The sequence below is a fragment of the Rhinopithecus roxellana genome, chromosome 1 (genome assembly GCF_007565055.1).
Source record: "Rhinopithecus roxellana isolate Shanxi Qingling chromosome 1, ASM756505v1, whole genome shotgun sequence".
In the NCBI taxonomy this organism is placed as follows: Eukaryota; Metazoa; Chordata; class Mammalia; order Primates; family Cercopithecidae; genus Rhinopithecus; species Rhinopithecus roxellana.
Genome location: NC_044549.1, coordinates 169,374,330 through 169,395,057, shown reverse-complemented (window position 1 = coordinate 169,395,057; position 20,728 = coordinate 169,374,330). Strand labels below are relative to the sequence as shown.

At 43.7% G+C, this 20,728-nt stretch overlaps 1 protein-coding gene across 1 annotated transcript in view; it reads left to right on the top strand.

Annotated features, from left to right (window-relative positions):
• Positions 1 to 1,823: 1,823 nt before the first annotated feature.
• NR1D2 (nuclear receptor subfamily 1 group D member 2) overlaps positions 1,824 to 20,728 on the top strand; it is a 36,320-nt gene continuing 17,415 nt past the window's right edge. Inside the window, exons 1-5 of the mRNA XM_030933250.1 lie at positions 1,824 to 2,152; positions 11,105 to 11,371; positions 12,581 to 12,669; positions 16,466 to 16,610; positions 19,626 to 20,254. Of these exons, the coding sequence (XP_030789110.1) occupies positions 2,137 to 2,152; positions 11,105 to 11,371; positions 12,581 to 12,669; positions 16,466 to 16,610; positions 19,626 to 20,254 (1,146 nt within the window). The 5' untranslated portion in view covers positions 1,824 to 2,136. The remainder of the gene's footprint in view (positions 2,153 to 11,104; positions 11,372 to 12,580; positions 12,670 to 16,465; positions 16,611 to 19,625; positions 20,255 to 20,728) is intronic.

Below are 20,728 nucleotides of genomic sequence, written 5' to 3'. Positions count from 1 at the left end.
CCCGCCTCGACCTCCCCAAGTTCTGGGATTACAGGCCTGAGCCACCGCGCCCGGCCCAGTTGCCTTTTCTAGAATGTCGTATAGTTACAATCACACAGTACATAGCCTTTTTAGAGTGGTATCCTCTTTTATGATTTTTCTGCCTTCTAGACTGTTCATATTAACCTCATTTTACCTGTGTAGAAGTAGATGATGGTTGATACATGAAAATCAAAATGCAAGCAAGCTACGAAGTGTGGCCTGGGGAACTCCTGCATCAGCATCACATGAGGGTAATAAATTCCAGAGGCACGGAAGAATAGAGGGCTACCGTGGTTAGGGAACTGTGTTTAGAAGGATTTGGGTATCAAGCAAGCCTTGGAAAGAGAAGCAGGACACACATCTGTGCAGGGCGAAGCAGGTCAGGGTAAGTGGCTGAATGTTTTCAAAGTGTAACACGAAGCCATTGGAGGCTTTTGAACAGAGTAATCAGATCTTATCTACATTTTAAAAATAACACGCTGACTGCTGGGGAGAAGTGACTGTAGGAGGACCCAAGCAGCACTCTCCTAGTTAGGGAACCAGAGCAGTAGCTGAGGGAAGAGATAATGGTTTGCTCTCGCAATGCCAACGGTGAGAAACACGGTTTGAACATATTTTGAAGGTAGAATAGCTCAGACTTGCTAATGGATTGAATGGAGAATAAAAGGCAGTGAGAGAGAGAGTGTTAGGAGAGAAACATAATTTTGCTGGCTTCAGGAACTTGCAGATTTACCAACATAGTAAATATTGATACGGGGAAGAAACCTGGGGGTGGGGAAATAGGGTGTTGCACATGTAATTATGTCTTCCACGTGACATTTCCCCCACTTTCTATACTGAAAAATTTCAGAGCAAACTGGAAAGAATTTTACAAGGAACATCCATATCCCCATTGCTTAACATCTTACTATATCATCTATTCATGCCTCTATCAGCCCATCTTACTTTAGTAATGCGTTTAAATTGCGGGCATCAATGCACTTTCCTCAGAATTCACCTCAGCACGCATACAATTTGTTTCTAGCTTTTTCTTTTGATCTGAAATTTACATTCAAGGTGAAATGCCCAGATCTTAATTGCACATTAGCTGAGTTCGGACACACGCGTACACCCGTCTAAAATCTGAGATGCAAAAAAGGGGCATAATCAAACGGGCTGCTGGATGAAAGAATTTGGAGATTAGAAGAGAGGTCTCGCCTTGAAATATAAATCTGGGAATCACCAGAACATAGGTCTACTTAAGCTATGAGATTGGATAAAATCACCTACAGGGTGGAGAGGGAAAGGGAAGGGTCTGTGCCCTCAAAGACCACCGTTTGGAGGTCGGTCGGGTGGGAGCGGGGCCGGGGTCGCAGGGCTTGAGCAAGCCCGAGTCAGCCGGGTTCCTGGGAAGCACCTCTGCTCGGCGCCAAGCCACCGCTCTGACCTCGGAGCCACCAGGTTGGGGGGCAGGGCTGGGAGCAGGTCGTGGAGGGGGCTGCGGCTAGAGGCGGGAAGAGCAGCCGGGAGGAGGGGAGAGATGAGGAGGAAGACGGAATATGCGGCTGAGGGAAACGGATAAGAGGTTTACGGCGCTGAGGGAAAAAACGAAGGAAGAGGAGGGGCTCGGCAAGAAGGAAGGGGAGAAGGGGGAAAGCAGGAGAAAAGGGGAGCCGGGGAGCCGGGAAGCGGGAGGGAGGGGAGAGAGGGAGGGAGGGGAGAGAGAGAGGGAGGGAGGGGAGAGAGAGAGGGAGGGGAGCGGCGGGGCGGAGTCGCCGCAGCGGCCGGCCGAGGGCGGGCGGAGGGAGGGGGTGTGTGCGCGGGTCACATGGTCGCTGCTGCCCTCCCCATCAGCCGCCCTCGCCGCCGCGGTGCGCTGGCTGCAGGAAGCCGCCGCGCCGCCGCTTTTGTTGTCAGGGACCCCGCGAGGAGCGCCGCTCGCCGGCCGCCGCCACCCTCTCTGGCTGCAGCCTGCTCTGCGCTGCACGGCCTGGGGCCCGGGAGCCCCACCCGCTCTGCCCATGAAGGGGCTACGCGACCACCGTTGCTTCCAGCCCGGGGCGGCGCGGCGCTGAGGCGGCGGCGCTGCCCCCTCTGCGGGAAGCGGGCGGCCCCGGCCCCCTCCGCGAGGGCACCATGGAGGTGAATGCGGGTAAGAGCCGGACTGCGGCGGGTGGGGGATGGCCAGAGGGAGCGCTCGGAGCCCGCGGGGCAGTTCGGGGGGCGGCGGCAGGGGGTGTCCCCATGGCCGGTGGGGCGGCGTGGGCTGCTGCGCGCCGCGTGTCCGCCTCTGGCTCAGTTTCCATCGCCCCCCTGGCCGCCCCGCGCCCGCCCTCTCGTCTCCCTGCAAAGCCGCAGCGCGGCCCGGCGGCGCCCGACCCGGCCCCCCCCTCACATGGCCCGGCCTCGCGAGCCACGTGCGCGGTGTGTTTACGTTCGGCGGCGCCCGGGCGCCGGTTGGCTGGGCGGGCGCGTGACGCGGCATTACATAATGGGCGCTGAGGCGGCGGCGGCGGGCGGGGACACGTGAGGCCGGTCGGCTCCCTGACCCACATTCCCCGGGGCCGCAGGGACACGTGGGGGCGGGCGCGCGCGCGCGCGCGCGCTGGCTGGGAGCGCCGCAGCCTCCCGGGAGGCTCCGCCCCTTTGGAAGCCTCGGGGTAGTGACGTAGCCGCGATTCCCTCCTCCCCCGCGGGGTTGCACACTGCGGAGGAGGCCGCGCGTGCGCGCCCGCTGAGCCCCGCGGCGAGGGGGACCCGACGCGGGCGCTGACACCGCAGTGCGCCGGGCGCCGCAAGCTCTTTTTGCGAGGTGACACCCAAGGCGCGGACCCTGCGCGAACCAAGCGAACCGGCGCCTGACGAGCTGGTAGCTGTACACCTTGCAGATTCCGAGGAGGAAGTGCGGGCCGAGGGCGTGCTGCAGGCCGGGGGAGGCGCCTCGGGGAAGGCTTGGGGCTTTCCCTAAGGGATACACTCGAAGGAGCTCCGAGGTGCTTCGATGCCAAGCGACACCCTGCAGACTGGGTAGCACCGCCCCTGTTAGGATGCCGCCTCAGTTTTCAAAAAAAACCCGTTTCCTCTAGAAAACGGTTCCTCTAGACCTGTCTCATATACTCACAGTCTTTAAAAACTGCTTTCAGATCCCCTGGGGCTGGAATTTTCCTGTAAACGGGTCATACCCAGAGCTGAGCGTTCAGCTCACGTATGGTCAGGATGACTCAGGTGATCCTAGGTGACTCCAACACTATATGTAAGATTGGCCAGTCTTCATTTAAGAAAAACAAAACAAAACAAAAAACCTGTGCGTCGCTGAATTTTCCTGAGTCTGATCAAGACAATTTGGCTTTATAAATATTTTTCTTGTCACATTTTGTTATATTGCAACAGAACAATAGGGTGCCCTTCCTTCCTTTTGTCTGCCCCAAATGATGGGGCAGAGCTGAAGTAAGTGAGGTTATGGAAACAGCCAGATTTTGTTTTATTTTTTGAGTTATAATGCGCCTCTAAGAATCTTGCCTCAGTAACAAGTGTATTGTGAACTTTTCACCAAAAGTGAAAATAGTCATTTTCAAATTGTGTTTTATTTACTTATTTTTGAAATTTATTTACTTTTTTTTAACTTACCTCACAAAAATCTGGATCTAATTGTGTTTTAATTACCTAATGGACCTACTTAGTCTTTGAGGGCATTTTAAAAAATTTTACGAGTTTATCATAGAACTAAACTTATACATGTTAGAATTTAGGTGATCAGGGTGAACCTCTTCTAACCTACCCTTTAGCATGAATTCTAGTAGCTTTAGTAGCCTCATGAGGGCTGGCTCAATTAGGAAGTTTTTCTCTGCTTTGAGCCCTTTTCCAGTACTTCGCTGTTCAAAATCTTACCTTGTGGAGCTACACGTTATAAAAATTCTTCCGGATGAGTGTTGACCATCCCCTTCCCCCCTTCCCTGTTGACCATCCCCTTCCCCCTTCGGTTCTTCCATTTGCAGTTCTCATCTCTTGGTCCTTGCCCAGCGTTGTTTTTTCAGATCACTCATCATTCTTGTTGCCCTTTGGGATGGAGCACCCAGAAGTGAACAGGCTCTTGTGGAAATGGTTGGATAATTATCAAGTTCCAAGTTGCCCTCTTTGTCTTGGATCCTGCTGCAAATGAATTCTCTGGCAGGCTTAGTTTTTTTGGCATATTGCTTTGCTGACTCTCAGTAACCTTGCAATCAACTAGGACCTTTCATGTGAACTATTATGAAGTTAGATTTCATTAATTGTGCAGATAATTGCATGACCTGAAGTATAGGAATTTACGATGATCGTTCTTAAAATTACTCTTGTTCATTTGGCCTTAAGTTCAAAGCTGTTATAAGCTGCTACCCACCATATTTACAGTTTCTGCCATCTATCTGTAAGTGAGAGGTCTAATAAGAATTCACTTTAACTGGCCGGGCGCAGTGGCTCACGCCTGTAAGCCCAGCACTTTGGGAGCCTGAGCCAGGCGGATCTCCTGAGGTAAGGAGTTCGAGACCAGCGTGATCAACATGGTGAAATCCCTTCTCTACTAAACGGACAAAAATTAGCCGGGCGTGATGGTGGGCACCTGTAATCCCAGCTACTCAATGAGACTGAGGCAGGAGAATAGCTTGAACCCAGGAGGTGGAGGTTGCAGTGAGTCGAGATTGAGCTACTGCACTCCAGCCTGGGCAAGAGTGAGACTCCGTCTCAAAAAAAAAAAAGGCCTTTTAACTTTTGAATTTTTGTAAACATTGACCAAGGTGGGGCCAGATTCAGTGCTGTGTGGCACACCTCTACCCTACCGTCTAGTTTGGTGTCATTTGACAAACATTCAACCAGTGATCATGTAATCTTACTGTCCTTCATGACATCTCTGTGTCTGCTCTCCCCATGAGTAATGTGTGAAAACAATGGAGTGAAAAACTGGGAAAACAATTGTAGAGGTGGGGCAAAGAAATCTTTCCTTGGAGTGAGGAAAAGCCAAAATTGAAGTAAGAAGTTGCTGGACTGGTCAGTACAGTTAAGAGACTCAAAAAGAGTGTGGAAATAACCAAAAAGAAACCACTGAATCCTTAAGACACATTAAAAAATGAGGTGAAGAATGTGTAGGGAGGGTTAGTTTGGTTTGAACAATTTTGATGGAACTCTTCTAGTATAGTGATGACAAAAAAAAAATCATCAGCTTCTTATGTGCCAGGCCCTTTACATGTGTTCCTCACGTTAATTCCATGAAGGAAGATGCTGTTGCCACCATCTTAATGGTGAGGAGCTAAGTAAATTGAAGCTAAATAACTTACCCAGGCAAGTAGTAGAGCCAGAATTTGAATCCACGAAGTTTACTTGGGAACACAGACTGTTAACTACTGTGCTATAATATATTTTAGCCTGCATAATATTTGAAGATTTATGTACAACTTAGTGTCCTGTCTTCTTGAGGTTGAAGGAGATACCGCATGTGTATGGATCCCCACTCAATTTGCAGAGATATATGTAGGTTATAGTTGGTGGAAAAGGATAGTCATCCGCAGGGCCTCCCAGTTTCATCAGTCCTTTCTTTAGTCATGCTGGTTTATTTCCAGACATCAGATTACACCTTGACCTCCTTCTCCAGTAATTTACATGGAGATTAAAATGACATCTATTTTATAAAATAAGACCCATTTGGCTGGGCGCGGTGGCTCACGCCTGTAATCCCAGCACTCTGGGAGGCTGAGGTGGGCAGATCACCTGAGGTCAGGAGTTTGAGACCAGCCTGGCCAACATGTGAAACCCTGTCTCTACTAAAAGTACAAAAATTAGCCGGGTGTGGTGGGTAGCCATAATCCCAGCTACTTGGGAGACTGAGGCAGGAGAATCGCTTGAACCCAGGAGGTGGAGGTTGCGGTGAGCTGAGACCACACCATTGCACTCCAGCGTAGGCAACAGACTGAAACTACGTCTCAAAAGAAAAAAAAAAAAAAACGAAAAACACCCACACCATTTATTTTTGTGTCACCCCATTTAAAAAAATGTCTCTTATATGATAACATCATTTGATAATTTACACACCCTTCATTTTCCCACTTAGATATTGCCACCTTGGATGTGTTTACCCCTGTTGATCTCTGCCCTCTTTAGTATGATCCTCAGCAGTTCACAATCGTTGGTATGAAACATTGCTCCTGATAACATGGGTGTTTCCCCAGTTGGTTTATAAGGCATTTTAGGGAAAGGACCGTGCTGTTCTCTGGAGCCCTGACACCCAGGACACAATTGGAATTTTAATGCTTCAGTTACATCTACTCTACTACCCTTTGAGTAGGAATTACTTGTAACACTTTTAAAATGAGGAAACTAAAGCTTCTTGGTGATAAAATGTTTTGTTGTAAGCCACAGGGCAAAAAAGTACAGTCATGACTTGAAGTCAAACATACTCTTCCAGGTTGGTGGACAGTAGGAGTGGGAGGGTTTAGTTGATGGACAAGTCTAGAAAATGGGTAAGAAGACCCGAAGATATGCAGGAATATCAGTGCTTCCTAGAAGTACAAAATTGGATATTGACTTTTGGCTTGTCTGAAGTTGACCACTGGGTAAGCCCTAGCCTGGGAACCTGGCCCAGGTCCAGGGTCCCTTTCAACTGAAAGTAGAGAAGACTGCCTCAGCTAATTTTAGCTTAAGGTTTCAAAGAGGTACATTCTGCCTGTTTCTTGGAGGTGTTGGGACTTGCTGGTTCAGGGATTTTTACTATTTTTACTTTATAATCAAAAACAGTGTATGAAAACACTTTAATAATCCTTATGAACACCATTTCATTTCAATCTTGTAATAAGTGACGGATGTTCCAATTTTATAGAAGATGACTCAGGTTTAGAAAGATTGAAAGTGACTTGCTTGCTCAGTTCTTCTCACCAAATAAGTTTGTACTCAGGAATTGGACAACCTTGACTTTAAACTCTGGCCTGCCACTTAGTGGCTGACTTATCCTCTCTGAGCTCTGAGCTCCGAGCTCCTTGTTTACAAAAATGAGTTAATGAAAGTTAATTCACAGAGTTCTTGTGAGGATGAAATTGTGTCGTTTATTCTTGACATCCAGTGGTGACTTATAGTTTCACTTTCTTTTCTTCATTAGGTTGAGGAACTACTAGATGTACTCCTTATCTTCTAAGAAGTTAAAATTTAACCCATTTGGGTTGCTATCAGTCAGGTTCATAGATGGGTGTCTAGTAGCAAGAATAGATGCTAAGACAACTAAATCAATATTGAAGGTCTTGCGAGGAGAATGCAGCTATTTCTAGATGGATCCTCTTTGATTTTCTGGTGCCTGGCACAAATGCTTGTTTTCTTAAGACAGGAATTGGATCTTAACTGGATTGATAATAGCCCAGTAATTTCTTTTAGGTTGGATATTGAAGCTTTTGCAAAGGAAATTGTTTTTTAGTTAATTAATTACCATCAATTTTCTTGCAACCAATTTTTGAGCCATCTGCATAGCTCTAATTTCTTTTCTTTTCCTTTTTTTTTTTTTTTTTTTTTTTTTGAAGAGTTTCACTCTTGTTGCCCAGGCTGGAGTGCAGTGGTGCCATCTCGGCTCACCACAACCTCCACTTCCCGGGTTCAAGCGATTCTCCTGCCTCAGCCTCCTGAGTAGCTGGGATTACAGGCATGTGCCACCATGCCTTGCTAATTTTGTATTTTTAGTAGAGATGGGGTTTCTCCATGTTCGTCAGGCTGGTCTCTAACTCCTGACCTCAGGTGATCCGCCTGCTTCGGCCTCCCAAAGTGCTGGGGTTACAGGCGTGAGCTACTGTGCCCGGCCAGCTCTAATTTCTAAAAGTGAATTTCTTAGCTAAGGTAGTCAGCAGATCTTGTGAACATAAATGACTGAAAATGTGGGCCCTAGGAAAGTCTTACTTCCAAGTGAAAACATCACTTTCTTATCTTTTATTTTCCTGAGATGTTAGGTGTGAATTTAGTACCTAAGACACTATTTTAGAGAAGACAAGTAGCTGTGAGATCTTTTGGAATTTCATTGAGGACTAAGAATATTTGTCTTTGTAAAGTGTCCTATTGTGAGTGGAAACACTTGTGAAAAAACTAGCTGTGTGCTAATACCTGGAATTTTTAATGTGAACTTAAGATCTCTAAAGTTTTATAAAGACGGCACAATGGTTTTACCCAGTAACATGACACTGGCTAGGTTTCCGGGTTAAATTGGTTTCTCTTTGGATTCACAGGGTATTAATGATACCCTGGCAGTTGTGTCGATGAAAATATCAATCTTTAAAACTGTGGGCCGATTTGGTTTGAATTCACTGATTGTAGCCATTTTTAAACTTCATTGTGCAAATAATTGCTTGGAGAGCTTGTTGAAAATGCACATTCCTGAGGATGTGTTCTCCAGTCTGGGCAGGGCCTTGGAAACATGTATTCTGAAAAAGCACCAGCTAGTTTTGAGGATATGTATTTTACATAATTTCTCTGGGTGATGAAAATAAGTTGGCAATCTTTTCTTGTGTTGGTAGTTTTGGAGTTTTTAGATTTTAAAATGAATGGTAGATGAAAACTGCCCTTGGTCACTTTGTCTTCCAGGGAGCACAGATGAAGTTGTTGGCTTGTGGCAGTGTTCTTCAAACTTGGATGTGCATCAGAATCACCGAGAGGGCTTATTCAAGTTTCTGATGCAGTAGATCTGGAGCAGAGCCTGATCATTTGCATTTCTAACAGATTCTGGGTGATACTGATGCCCCTGGTCCAGGGCCCACACTTTGAGATGGCTGGTTTCTAGTTAGGGACCACGTTGCAGGAAAAATTTTAATTGCAGGATTAATTAAGGTGAGATGCACATAGCAAGAGAGCATATGGACAGTGAGTCTAACTGTGGGAAGAGCAAATTTGCACCTCTCACCTCATGATTGATTCCAGGCATAGGATTCATGAATAAAACAGTGGATGGAATTGTCTACGTTAGTGGTGCTTTTGTCTTTACAAACCAAGTGCATATCATTGAATTTATGCGTGTTAAATTTGTGTCTGGGCCGGGCATGGTGGCTCACACCTGTAATCTCAGCACTTTGGGAGGTGGAGGCGGGCGGATCACCTGAGGTCAGAAGTTCATGACCAGCCTGGGCAACATGGTGAAACCCTGTCTCTACTTAAAAAAAAAAAAAAAAAAAGAAAGAAAAAAAATTAGCCAAGCGTGGTGGCAGGCGCCTGTAGTCCCAGCTACTCAGGAGGCTGAGGGAGGAGAATTGTGTGAACCGGGAGGTGGAGGTTGCAGTGAGCTGAAGTTGCACCACTGCACTCCATCCTGGGTGACAGAGTGAAACTCCATCTCACACACACACACACACACACACACACACAAAATTTTGTCTGATGAAAAGCATTGTGTGTTTTTTGGCATAGTAGGCAACTGTTTTATCTTCCCTTCTGGGTTGCATTCAAACCCCTTGAGAGCTGTGAGTGTGCTTTCCTTTAGCCTCAGTATATATAATTTGTGCTTAAATATATATGTGATATCTAATACATGACAAACTGAAAATGACTTACAATTTTTTTTTAATTGCCTGAAAATGGAAATGTCTATCTTTTTGGGATTGTTTTGGCCTCAGCATTTTGCTGTGTGGATTTTTTGTTTAAAAATGATTGATAGGCTGGACGTGGTGGCTCACGCCTGTAATCTCAGCACTGGGGAGGCCAAGGTGGGTGGATCACCTGAGGTCAGGAGTTCGAGACCAGTCTAACCAACATGGTGAAACCCTGTCTCTACTAAAAAAAAATACAAGAATTGACTGGGAGTGGTGGCATGTGACTGTAGTCCCAGCTACTCAGGAGGCTGAGACAGGAAAATTGCTTGCACCCAGGAGGTGGAGGTTGCTGTAAGCCGAGATCGTGACACTGCACTCCAGCCTGGGTGACAGAGTGAGACTTGGTCTCAAAAAAAAAAAAAAAAAAAAAAGTCAAGGCCAGTTTTCAGAGGGGTTGTGGAGGTTATATAAAATTGCAAATCACATTTTGAGAATGACTCTGTGTAGAGGGAATTAGCTTCAGCCTTACTGTTATTTTGGTATAGCATGCATTCTTCCAGCATCTTTAACACCTACAAAGAGCGAGTCAGAAGAACAAGGTGTGAGTCTGGATTTCTTTAGAGGTGAATGGCAGAATGGGGTAGAGAAGGGAGAGTATTTAACTGGGGATTGGTTAGTGTATAGCCACATATATCTTCTGGGAACACCGAAACAGAACGGTGTGGGAGCAAGGGCTATGAAAGGATCCCTTATCTACCATTCTAAATGTTACATCTGTTCTGGATTAACCTGTGCTTTTATAAAAGCCAAGTGTTGGGGGAGGCAAATGATAAATTCATTGTTTCTAGGATTGTGTCAGATAACAGTATAACAGAGGATGCAAAGAAGACACCAGAACCAGATTTCTTTGTGACCAGTTTGTTTAAGCAATGAAGTTACTTAGGAGCATGTTTTAGTCCTTTTAGGAAAAGATTGGAAAATGAAAAGCTTTAGGTATGAGGGTCTGCATGTGCTCAGAATATCCAAGCCAGTGAAATCCTTCTCACTTTTAATTTTTTCTTTCTCTGAGACAGGGTCTTGCCCTGTCTCCAGGCTAGAGTGCAGTGGCATGATCATGGCTCACTGCAGCCTCAAACTCCTGGGCTCAAGTGATCCTCTTGCCTTAGCCTTCTGGATAACTGGGACTACTAGAGGTGCTGGGTGCAAACCACACACAGCAAGTTTTTAAATTTTTTTGTAGAAACAGCATTATCTTACGTTGCCCAGGCTGTTCTCAAATTCCTGGGCTCAAGCGACAATCCTCCCGCCTCAGCCCCCAAAGTGGTATGATTACAGGCATGAGCAAGTGTGCTGGGCCCATCTCCCTTTTTAAATCAGTGGGAGTTACACATGCTTTGAAGTTTGTGGAAGCAGGACAAATAATGGGAAATAAGGAAATACTTTACTTTTTGCTTTTGGTGTAAGCGAACATTTCATATAATCAGTATCCTATTTCTAAAGTTAATGGCTTTGCTGTTGAGATTTGCAAAAATAAAAAATACATACTATCTTGTATCTAATTATGTGATTTTCCTCCTATTTTCTAGGAGGTGTGATTGCCTATATCAGTTCTTCCAGCTCAGCCTCAAGCCCTGCCTCTTGTCACAGTGAGGGTTCTGAGAATAGTTTCCAGTCCTCCTCCTCTTCTGTTCCATCTTCTCCAAATAGCTCTAATTCTGATACCAATGGTAATCCCAAGAATGGTGATCTCTCCAATATTGAAGGCATCCTGAAGAATGATCGAATAGATTGTTCTATGAAAACAAGCAAATCGAGTGCACCTGGCATGACAAAAAGTCATAGTGGTATGACAAGTAAGTTACTTTAGGTTTCTAAAGATGGCTGCCATTAATTGCAAATGGGGCTTATTTTATCTGCTTTTCATATAGGGGGCCATTATATTTCTGGGTACAGTTTTCACTCCCTGCTGGGTGATCATACATCTGTAGTTAGGGAAGAAATCAGTGATAATTTTAGAAGTTATAACCTAGGGGCTGTCATTAATTCTTGCCTCAGAGCAAGATACGTGGTTATGTACTCTGCCTGGCCCTGGTCCCTCTAGGGTACCCTCTTTTACTACATTTCACAGTTACTTTTCTTCTGGACTACTAGAACTAAGTCTTATTTCTAGAACAGAGTACTTGCTCATTGTGGGAAGGGGTTACATTAGTGAAACTGGAGTTGGGAACATTTGGGATTAGGAAATGTTGGATTGGGATAACCAAATGAGTAGTGGGATTTGGACCTATCTGGCCCCTGTAGGTAAAGTAAACTGACACAGCTGCTTGTGGAGAGACATCCCTTTCCACCTTTCATTGATTGACTTCTCTGCCTGAATTCTTAATTGTTATCCAGAGAATTGGTTTCTTAGTTCTGGTTGCATGTCTGATGTAAAGTAACTCTAAATTTACAAAATTTCTTATATCGTGCTGATAGGTCTGGAAAAAAAATAAATTTACAAAATTTCAGTGTAATTCTAAAATCAGGAAAGGAAAAATCCAGGTCTGTGAGGTGTTTTTGTCAGTGCCGTAAGCTGTGTTTAAAAGAAAATTATGGCCGGGTGTGGTGGCTCACACCTGTAATCCCAGCATTTTTGGAGGCTGAGTGGGGCAGAGCCCAGGAATTCAAGACCAGCTTGGGCAACATGGCAGAACCCCATCTCTACTAAAAATACAAAAATTAGCTCAGTATGGTGGTGTGTGCCTGTAGTCCCAGCTACTTGGGAGGCTGAGGCAGGAGAATTGCTTGAACCTGGGAAGTGTGGAGGTTGCAGTGAGCCGAGATCACGCCACTGCACTCCAGCTTGGGCGACAGAGGGAGACTCTTGTCTTAAAAAAAAAAAAGAAAAGAAAATTATGATTATGATTACTTTTGATTTGAAAATATTTTTCTTTTACATTATGAAAGTAGATACATATCTTTTAAAAGCTCTTACAAGTTGAATGAAATAAAATATCTAATTGGAAAGAAAACAGACTCAGTGTTTCTTCCTGCTTTTTACTTCATGTCCTTTTGTGTCCTAGAATTTAGTGGCATGGTTCTACTGTGTAAAGTCTGTGGGGATGTGGCGTCAGGATTCCACTATGGAGTTCATGCTTGCGAAGGCTGTAAGGTAAAGCATGCTTTTATTCCTTTAAGCAACTGATTCTGGGATAAGAAGTTGGGTTTAGATTTACCAATTTCCACAACTGATAATCTGAGAGTGAGTGAGAAGTCAGCTGCTCTTTTTAAGTTCTAAGCATTTTATGTAGTGTATAAGCATAACTTGTTTTGAAAAATATTCTTTGTGTGTGTGTGTGTGTGTGTGTGTGTGTGTGTTTTGAGATGGAGTCTCTGTCGCCCAGGCTGGAGTGAGGTGGCACCATCTCGGCTCTCTGCAGCCTCCACCTCCCAGGTTCAAGTGATTCTCCTGCCTCAGCCTCCTGAGTAGCTGGGACTACAGGCACCCGCCACCATGCCTGGCTAATTTTTTGTGTTTTTAGTAGAGACAGGGTTTCACCATGTTAGCCAGGATGGTCTCAATCTCCTGACCTTGTGATCCGCCCGCTCAGCCTCCCATAGTGCTGGGATTGTACGGGTGTGAGCCACCGCGCCCGTCCTGAAAAATAGTCTTAATTCAGTGAAAGTATTTCTTTTTTCTTTAAGATTTTGAACAAAGTAGATTCGCTGTCTCAATTAAACATACTTATTGTGTTAAACCAAGTGCACCAAACGCTCATTCATTAATGTGTCAAGCACAGTTCTAGGTGGTAGTGAAATAACAAGGAACAGAACAGACCAGGCACTGCTCCTGCCTTGTTGGAACTTCGTTGAAACCAAACTTTGAGTTAGGTCTCATCACATACTTTGACTGAATGACACATCAGGTACTGGGAGCTGGGAATAATTCCTAGATACTTGAAAAATATGTGATATCTTAAGAAATAATGCCAAGTGAGTAAAATAATCCTGAATGTAAGTTGAGCCCTTGGGAAAGCTAGTTTATTTGTAAGTTTAGTTGACTATTTTCCAGTTATTGCTATTAGAGTATTGGTCAAATAATTCCAAGTGGGATGGTCTCTACCTCCCTACCTGTATACAGGGAGTCTTTCTCTCTTTTTAAAAAACTTGGCGCAATCTTTTCTCCTGAGTATCAAAAAGTAACATGATGAAGACACATGTTCTTGCTGTTCTCTGACTTGAGGCCACAAGCAGGAATCTAGTTTGGCAAGACATGAGTAAACAAGATAATGAATATACATGATGGGAGAGGAAATATTTTCAAGTGTGGCTCTGAATGAATTGTGAGTTTGCCAGTTTTTCTTTTTTTTGAAAGGGAGTTTAGCTCTTATTGCCCAGGCTGGAGTGCAGTGGCACCATCTCGGTTCACTGCAGCCTCTGCTTCCTGGGTTCAAACGATTCTACTGTCTCAGTCTCCCAAGTAGCTGGGATTACAGGCACATGCCACCACTCAAGGCTAATTTTTGTATTTTTAGTAGAGTTGGGATTTCATCATATTGGTCAGGCTGATCTCGAACTCCAGACCTCAGGTGATATGCCCGCCTCAGCTTCCCAAAGTAGTGGGAGTACAGGCGTGAGCCACTCACCCTGCCAAGTTTGCTAACTTTTAATGGCTGGGTAACTTTGTAAGACAAGTCAGTATTTTGTATAGATGTAGCATTTTTTTCATTGTTTAAAAAAAATCCTCTCTCTCTCTCTCTCTCTCTGTGTGTGTGTATATATATATACACACACATATATATATACACATATATATATATACACACACATATATATATACACACACACACATATATAGACACACACATATATATACACACACATATATACACACACATATATATACATACACACATATATATATACATACACACATATATATACATACACACATATATATACACACACACATATATACACACACATATATACACATATATATATACACACATATATATATACACACATATATATATTTTTTTTTTAACAAAAATGTGAAGTAATGTTGGGGCAGGGATTATTATTCTTATAGCTAGAAAATAAAAGCACAAACTGAATGAGCTGATTGCGTATTCTTGATAAATACACATTTGTGCAGTACTCTTAAATGTGTCTAGTTCAGCTCTTGTATCTAAATCAAGTGTACAGTATCACAATAATAAAATATAAAAATGTTGTGTCCCATGACTACTTAGTATAGATGCAGGAAATGTGTTTAGTTGTCATATAAAAGGAAAATGCAGTTTAAAATAATTTTGGTAATTGCATTCTTGAGTTTTATGTCCTGCCTGGTACCATGAAACTGGAGATCGTTGAAGACCTATCACAGAATATGTACTTGAATTGTTTGTGGAGTCAAGGCAGCTGTTTGTAGCTATCTAGTCGGGAACTGTCTTTCCTTGGATAGTTAGCTACTCTGTTGGTGTGTGGTGTAACACTTACCTGTTGCTGACATGTAGTCAGTGACTTCTGACATGTATAAGTAGGCCTTGCCAGTGTCAGCAGGTAATGATCGAGGAAAGACCAACTTCTATTCATGTAATCCACAATTCTAGTGAGGGGAATGTAGCTATCAAACATATTTCTCAGTCAACTTTTAAGCAGTCATTCAGGCTGAGTGCAGCGGCTCAGGCCTTGTAATTCTACCTCTTTGGGAGGCCGAAGCTGGAGGATTGCTTGAGGTGGAGTGTGAGACCCACCTGGGCAACGTAGGGAGACCTCTACGTTTCACAAAGTGAAAAAGCTGGATGTGGTAGCACATGTCTGTAGTCCCAGCTCTTGGGAGGCTGAGGCAGGAGGATTGCTTGAGCCCGGGGGTTCGAAGTTGCAGTGAGCTATTATTGCATCATTGTACTCCAGCCTGGGTGACAGAGTGAGACCCTGTCTCTTAAAAAAAAAAAAAAAAAATGGCTGGGCGCAGTGGCTCATGCCTGTAATCCTAGCACTTTGAGAGGCCAAGGTGGGCGGATCAGTTGAGATCAGGGGTTCAAGACCAGCCTGGCCAGCATGGTGAAATCCTCTCTCTACTAAAAATACAAAAAATTAGCCAGGCATGGTGGCAGGTGCCTGTAATCCCAGCTACTGGGGAGGCTGAGGCAGGAGAATCCCTTGAACCTGGGAGATGGAGGTTTCAGTGAGCTGAGATTGCGCCACTGCACTGCAGCCTGGGCTACAGAGCAAGAGTCTGTCTCAAGAAAGCAAACAAACAAAAAATCAGGTTGGGAGTGGTGGTGGCTTATGCCCTGTAAGTCTAACACTTTGGGAGGCCAAGGCCGGCAGATCACTTGAGCCCTGGAGTTCAAGACCAGCCTAGGCAACATGGCAAAACCCCATTTCTACAAAAAATACAAAAATTAGCTGGGTGTGGTGGCGCATGCCTGTAGTCCCAGCTGTTTGGCAGACTGTGGTGGGAGAATTGATTGAGCCAGGGAGGTCAGGGTTGCAGGGAGCTGTGATCATGCCACTGCACTCTAGCCTGGGCAACAGAATGAGATCTTATCTCAAAAAAAAAAAAAAAAAAAAAAGGTCATTCATACTTCAAGAGTTTTGGAATTTGTAGCGAATAAAAGTATGAGATGGAAAATGTGCAGACTGCAGGCAGGGTCTGTTAACGGTCGTGTGGTTGTTGCAAGGGGTGCTTTGGGTAAGGCAAAGAATCTCTAAAGGGAAGAACAATTTTGTTTGGTTGGTAGGTGTTAGGTTACTCATGCCAATAAGAATGGAATTAAATTATGTGTGTCAACGTTGTATTTCCCTCTGTCCTAAGACATAGTGTTTCCCAGATAGCGAGTCATACACTGGTATGGACTGTAGTTCGTCATATATATTAGATAGATACGGGAACAGTGTTTATAAGAAGTTCGTTTAGGTGTTTTTAAATGGATGAGTAAATCTTCCTTTGTTCTTAGGGTTTCTTTCGGAGAAGTATTCAACAAAACATCCAGTACAAGAAGTGCCTGAAGAATGAAAACTGTTCTATAATGAGAATGAATAGGAACAGATGTCAGCAATGTCGCTTTAAAAAGTGTCTGTCTGTTGGAATGTCGAGAGATGGTATGTACCTAGTTTAAAGAGTGTTCCTAAAGTGTGTGGAGCTTGGCTTTTATTCCTCAGCATGAACCAGAGCTATAAGCTGGTTACCAAGAACCCTCTTGTGTTTAAGGTGAAGCAGAAAACACATTTTCATGCTTTACAGGACACCAAATTGATTAAAGTCATATTTTAGCATTATCATCCCAGAAACAATTTTGGCTAAACATTGGTTGTTGTTACTGCTTCTAAAAAGAGCCATTTTTTTTCTATGCAATTTGATTACTTTTTATTTTTTTCCTAAAAACGATGGAGTTTAAAAACATTTTTTGTATGGCGGGGCATGGTGGCTCATGCCTGTAATCCCAACACTTTGGGAAGCTGAGGCGTGTGGGTCACTTTAGGTCGGGAGTTCCAGACCAGCCGTGGTGAAACTCCATATCTACTAAAAATACAAAAAAAAATTAGCTGAGCATGATGGCATACACCTGTAATCCCAGTTACTCGGGAGGCTAAGGCAGGAGAATAGCTTGAATCCAGGAGGTGGAGGTTGCACTGAGGTGAGATCGTGCCACTGCACTCTAACCTGGGTGACACAGTGAGACTCTGTCTCACTGCAGCTTCCATCTCCCGGGTTCAAGTGATTCTCCTGCCTCAGCCTCCTGAGTAACTGGGATTACAGGTGCCCGCCACCACACCTGGCTAATTTTTTTGTATTTATAGTAGAGACGGAGTTTCACCATGTTGGTCAGGCTGGTCTCAAACTCCTGACGTCGTGATCCGCCCACCTTGGCCTCTGAAAGCGCTGGGATTACAGGCATGAGCCACTGCGCTGGGCCAAAAAAAAATTGTTTTTTAACTTATATTTTGTTTTTAACAAGAAGCCCAAACTGCTCACCATAGCTTTTCTCGGTATAGCAATCCTTTCCTCTTTGTTTTTGATTTCTTAACATTACTGAGGATCTCATTTCTTCTTACATGAATTCTCTCTCTTTCTTAGCTCTGAGATGGTAAGGTGCTTTTGGGGCACAGATTCTGAACACATGGAGAGGAGATACAAAATTGAAAGAAGCATTAGGGTCTGGAGTGGAGGTAGTTGCTCACTTCTGGCATGATCTATTCTCATGCAAAATAAAATTTGGAGTAATTTGTGGGACTATAAGTATTATCTGTGGATGACATTATTGTAAGATTGGACTCTTCTATTATGCTTATTCATTTTTTGAATAATTTTTGTGTGTGTGTGTGTGTGATTTTAAGTAACAACAGGTATGAGGTTTTCAGAGGGACCAGTAGGGTTATTTAAGAATTGTTAAAAATGAACTTCGTATTTATCTAGGGAAGGCCCACCTAAGCAATTCCTTAGGTTACTCTAGTATCTTACTGATGCAGACATAGAGTATTGCAATAAGGAGTTTCGTGTTTTTTTTTTGAGATGGAGTCTTGCTCTGTTGCTCAGGCTGGAGTGCAGTGGTGCCTGCTCAGCTCACTGCTACCTCCTCCACTTACCTGGTTCAAGCGATTCTCCTGCCTCAGCCTCCCGAGTAGCTGGGACTACAGGCCTGCACCACCATGCCCGGCTAATTTTTGTGTTTTTAGTAGAGACAGGGTTTCACCATGTTGACCAGGCTGGTCTTGAACTCCTGACCTCAAGTTATCCACCTGCCTTGGCTTCCCAAAGTGCTGGGATTACCGGTGTAAGCCATCATGCCTGGTCAAGGGTTTCTTGAGTAACAAGTTTCAGCAATTGATGTTTTTTTCAGTTGCCTGAAAATTTTTTTTTAGTGCTAAAAGTACTAGTGCTATAAAAATAGTCAATGCATATTGTGATTGTCCTAAAAGAATAAAACTGACAATCATTTGTGAAGGGAGGAGTAGAGGTAAAGTATCAAACATGATTAAGTTGTTTGTTTTTGATAGCAGTAATGTCAGAGGCTACGATTAGATTAACAAGGCTTTCTGGGCAAGTATACTGAATTTTTACTGTCTCTGTATAAATACTAGACTAGAAGGAAGCTTTTCTTTCTCCTAGTCTCCAATAGGATTATTGGAGACAAGACACCTAAGACTAGCTTCTAAAAGAGTAGAGTATGACTTATCTCATTTTTAGTTATTTCACTGGTTTTAATTAAAATCTACCAAGTTTATTTTTCAGTAAGTGCATTTCTACTGGTTGCGGAATTTTTTTTAAGGATTTTTTTTAAAGAGGCTGGAAAAGAAGACAGCAGATAATTTAACAGTTAGATCTTGAGAGTAAAGTTACAAAAATGAATTGACAAGGGCCAGGTGTTCAGGGAATGATTGTACCTACCAGCTTCCATTAATGGTAATCGATGTATGTAGCTGAATCGCGCATGCCTTCCTGGGAACAGTCCTCAGCTTTGTTAGTAAGGAGCTGTGTAGTAATACTGGTCTGCTTCAAACTGGTTTTCATTAGCTAATTTCCTATTTCTTTTTTCTTTTTCTTTTCCTTTTTTTTTTGAGATGGTGTATTACTCTGTGGCCTAGGCTGGAGTGCTTTGGCACCATCTCAGCTCACTGCAACCTCTGCCTCCTGGGTTCAAGCAATTCTCCTGCCTCAGCCTCAGAATAGCCGGGTCTACAGGCGACTGCCATCACACCTGGCTACTTTTTGTATTTTTGGTAGAGATGGGGTTTCACCGTGTTGGCTAGCCTGGTCTCAAATTCCTGACCTCAGGTGGTCCACCCACCTCGGCCTCCCAAAGTCCTGGGATTACAGGCATGAGCTACTGCGCTCGTCCAAATTTCCTGTTTTCATAGACTTTGCTTATAAAATACCTAGGAGATACATTTCCTTAGCTTTGTTTTGGGGGAAAATGGAAAATTTTCTCTCCCTCTCCTGCTTCCTTTGGTGTATCAAGACCAGCAAGTTTAGAGAAATGTGAACCAGAGACGTGTAGACTCATTCTTTATGTGTTATGACTAGAGGCCATAGCTATTGGATAATTTTGTGTTACTCTTTTATACAAAACAGGTCTTATTTAGAATATAGATGTTAAATATCTTTTTCTTCAATAGCTGTTCGGTTTGGTCGTATTCCTAAGCGTGAAAAACAGAGGATGCTAATTGAAATGCAAAGTGCGATGAAGACCATGATGAACAGCCAGTTCAGTGGTCACTTGCAAAATGACACATTAGTAGAACATCATGAACAGACAGCCTTACCAGCTCAGGAACAGCTGCGACCCAAGCCCCAACTGGAACAAGAAAACATCAAAAGCTCTTCTCCTCCCTCTTCTGATTTTGCAAAGGAAGAAGTGATTGGCATGGTGACTAGAGCTCACAAGGATACCTTTATGTATAATCAAGAGCAACGAGAAAACTCAGCCGAGAGCATGCAGCCTCAGAGAGGAGAACGGATTCCCAAGAACATGGAGCAATATAATTTAAATCATGATCATTGTGGCAATGGGCTTAGCAGCCATTTTCCCTGTAGTGAGAGCCAGCAGCATCTCAATGGACAGTTTAAAGGGAGGAACATAATGCATTACCCAAATGGGCATGCCATTTGTATTGCAAATGGACATTGTATGAACTTCTCCAATGCTTATACTCAAAGAGTATGTGATAGAGTTCCGATAGATGGATTTTCTCAGAATGAGAACAAGAATAGTTACCTGTGCAACACTGGAGGGAGAATGCATCTGGTATAGTGAAATCAATTTTTTGCTTACGTTGTATCAGGGAAAGCTTTGAAAATTTTACTTAGGAGATATGCTAACTTGGGATGGTGTCAGAAAACCTAAGAAATTTACAGACTTAATTTTGTACAGTATTTTAGGTCAAATAATTTTAATAAACATCATTTGATGAATGACCTAATTTCACACCCAGCTAGGTACAAGCATGTGATTTGATTGATCTGGGATTGGGATTAGGATTTTATGTAAAATATTATTCATGCACAATTGGTCCTTTAATTCTTGGAAATCCCTTTGAAAATTTAAGCATTCTGATTAATTAGTACCTTACTAGCTTTGGGATTTTCTCAAAGGGCTGAACTTTTCACTTGCCATAGTTAAAAATTCTTTGATTTCTATAGAAGGAGGTATTTTTTTTTTTTTAAACCATTTTTATGCCAAAAGATCTTTGAGTATAGAACATAGATGTTTTATTGCTTG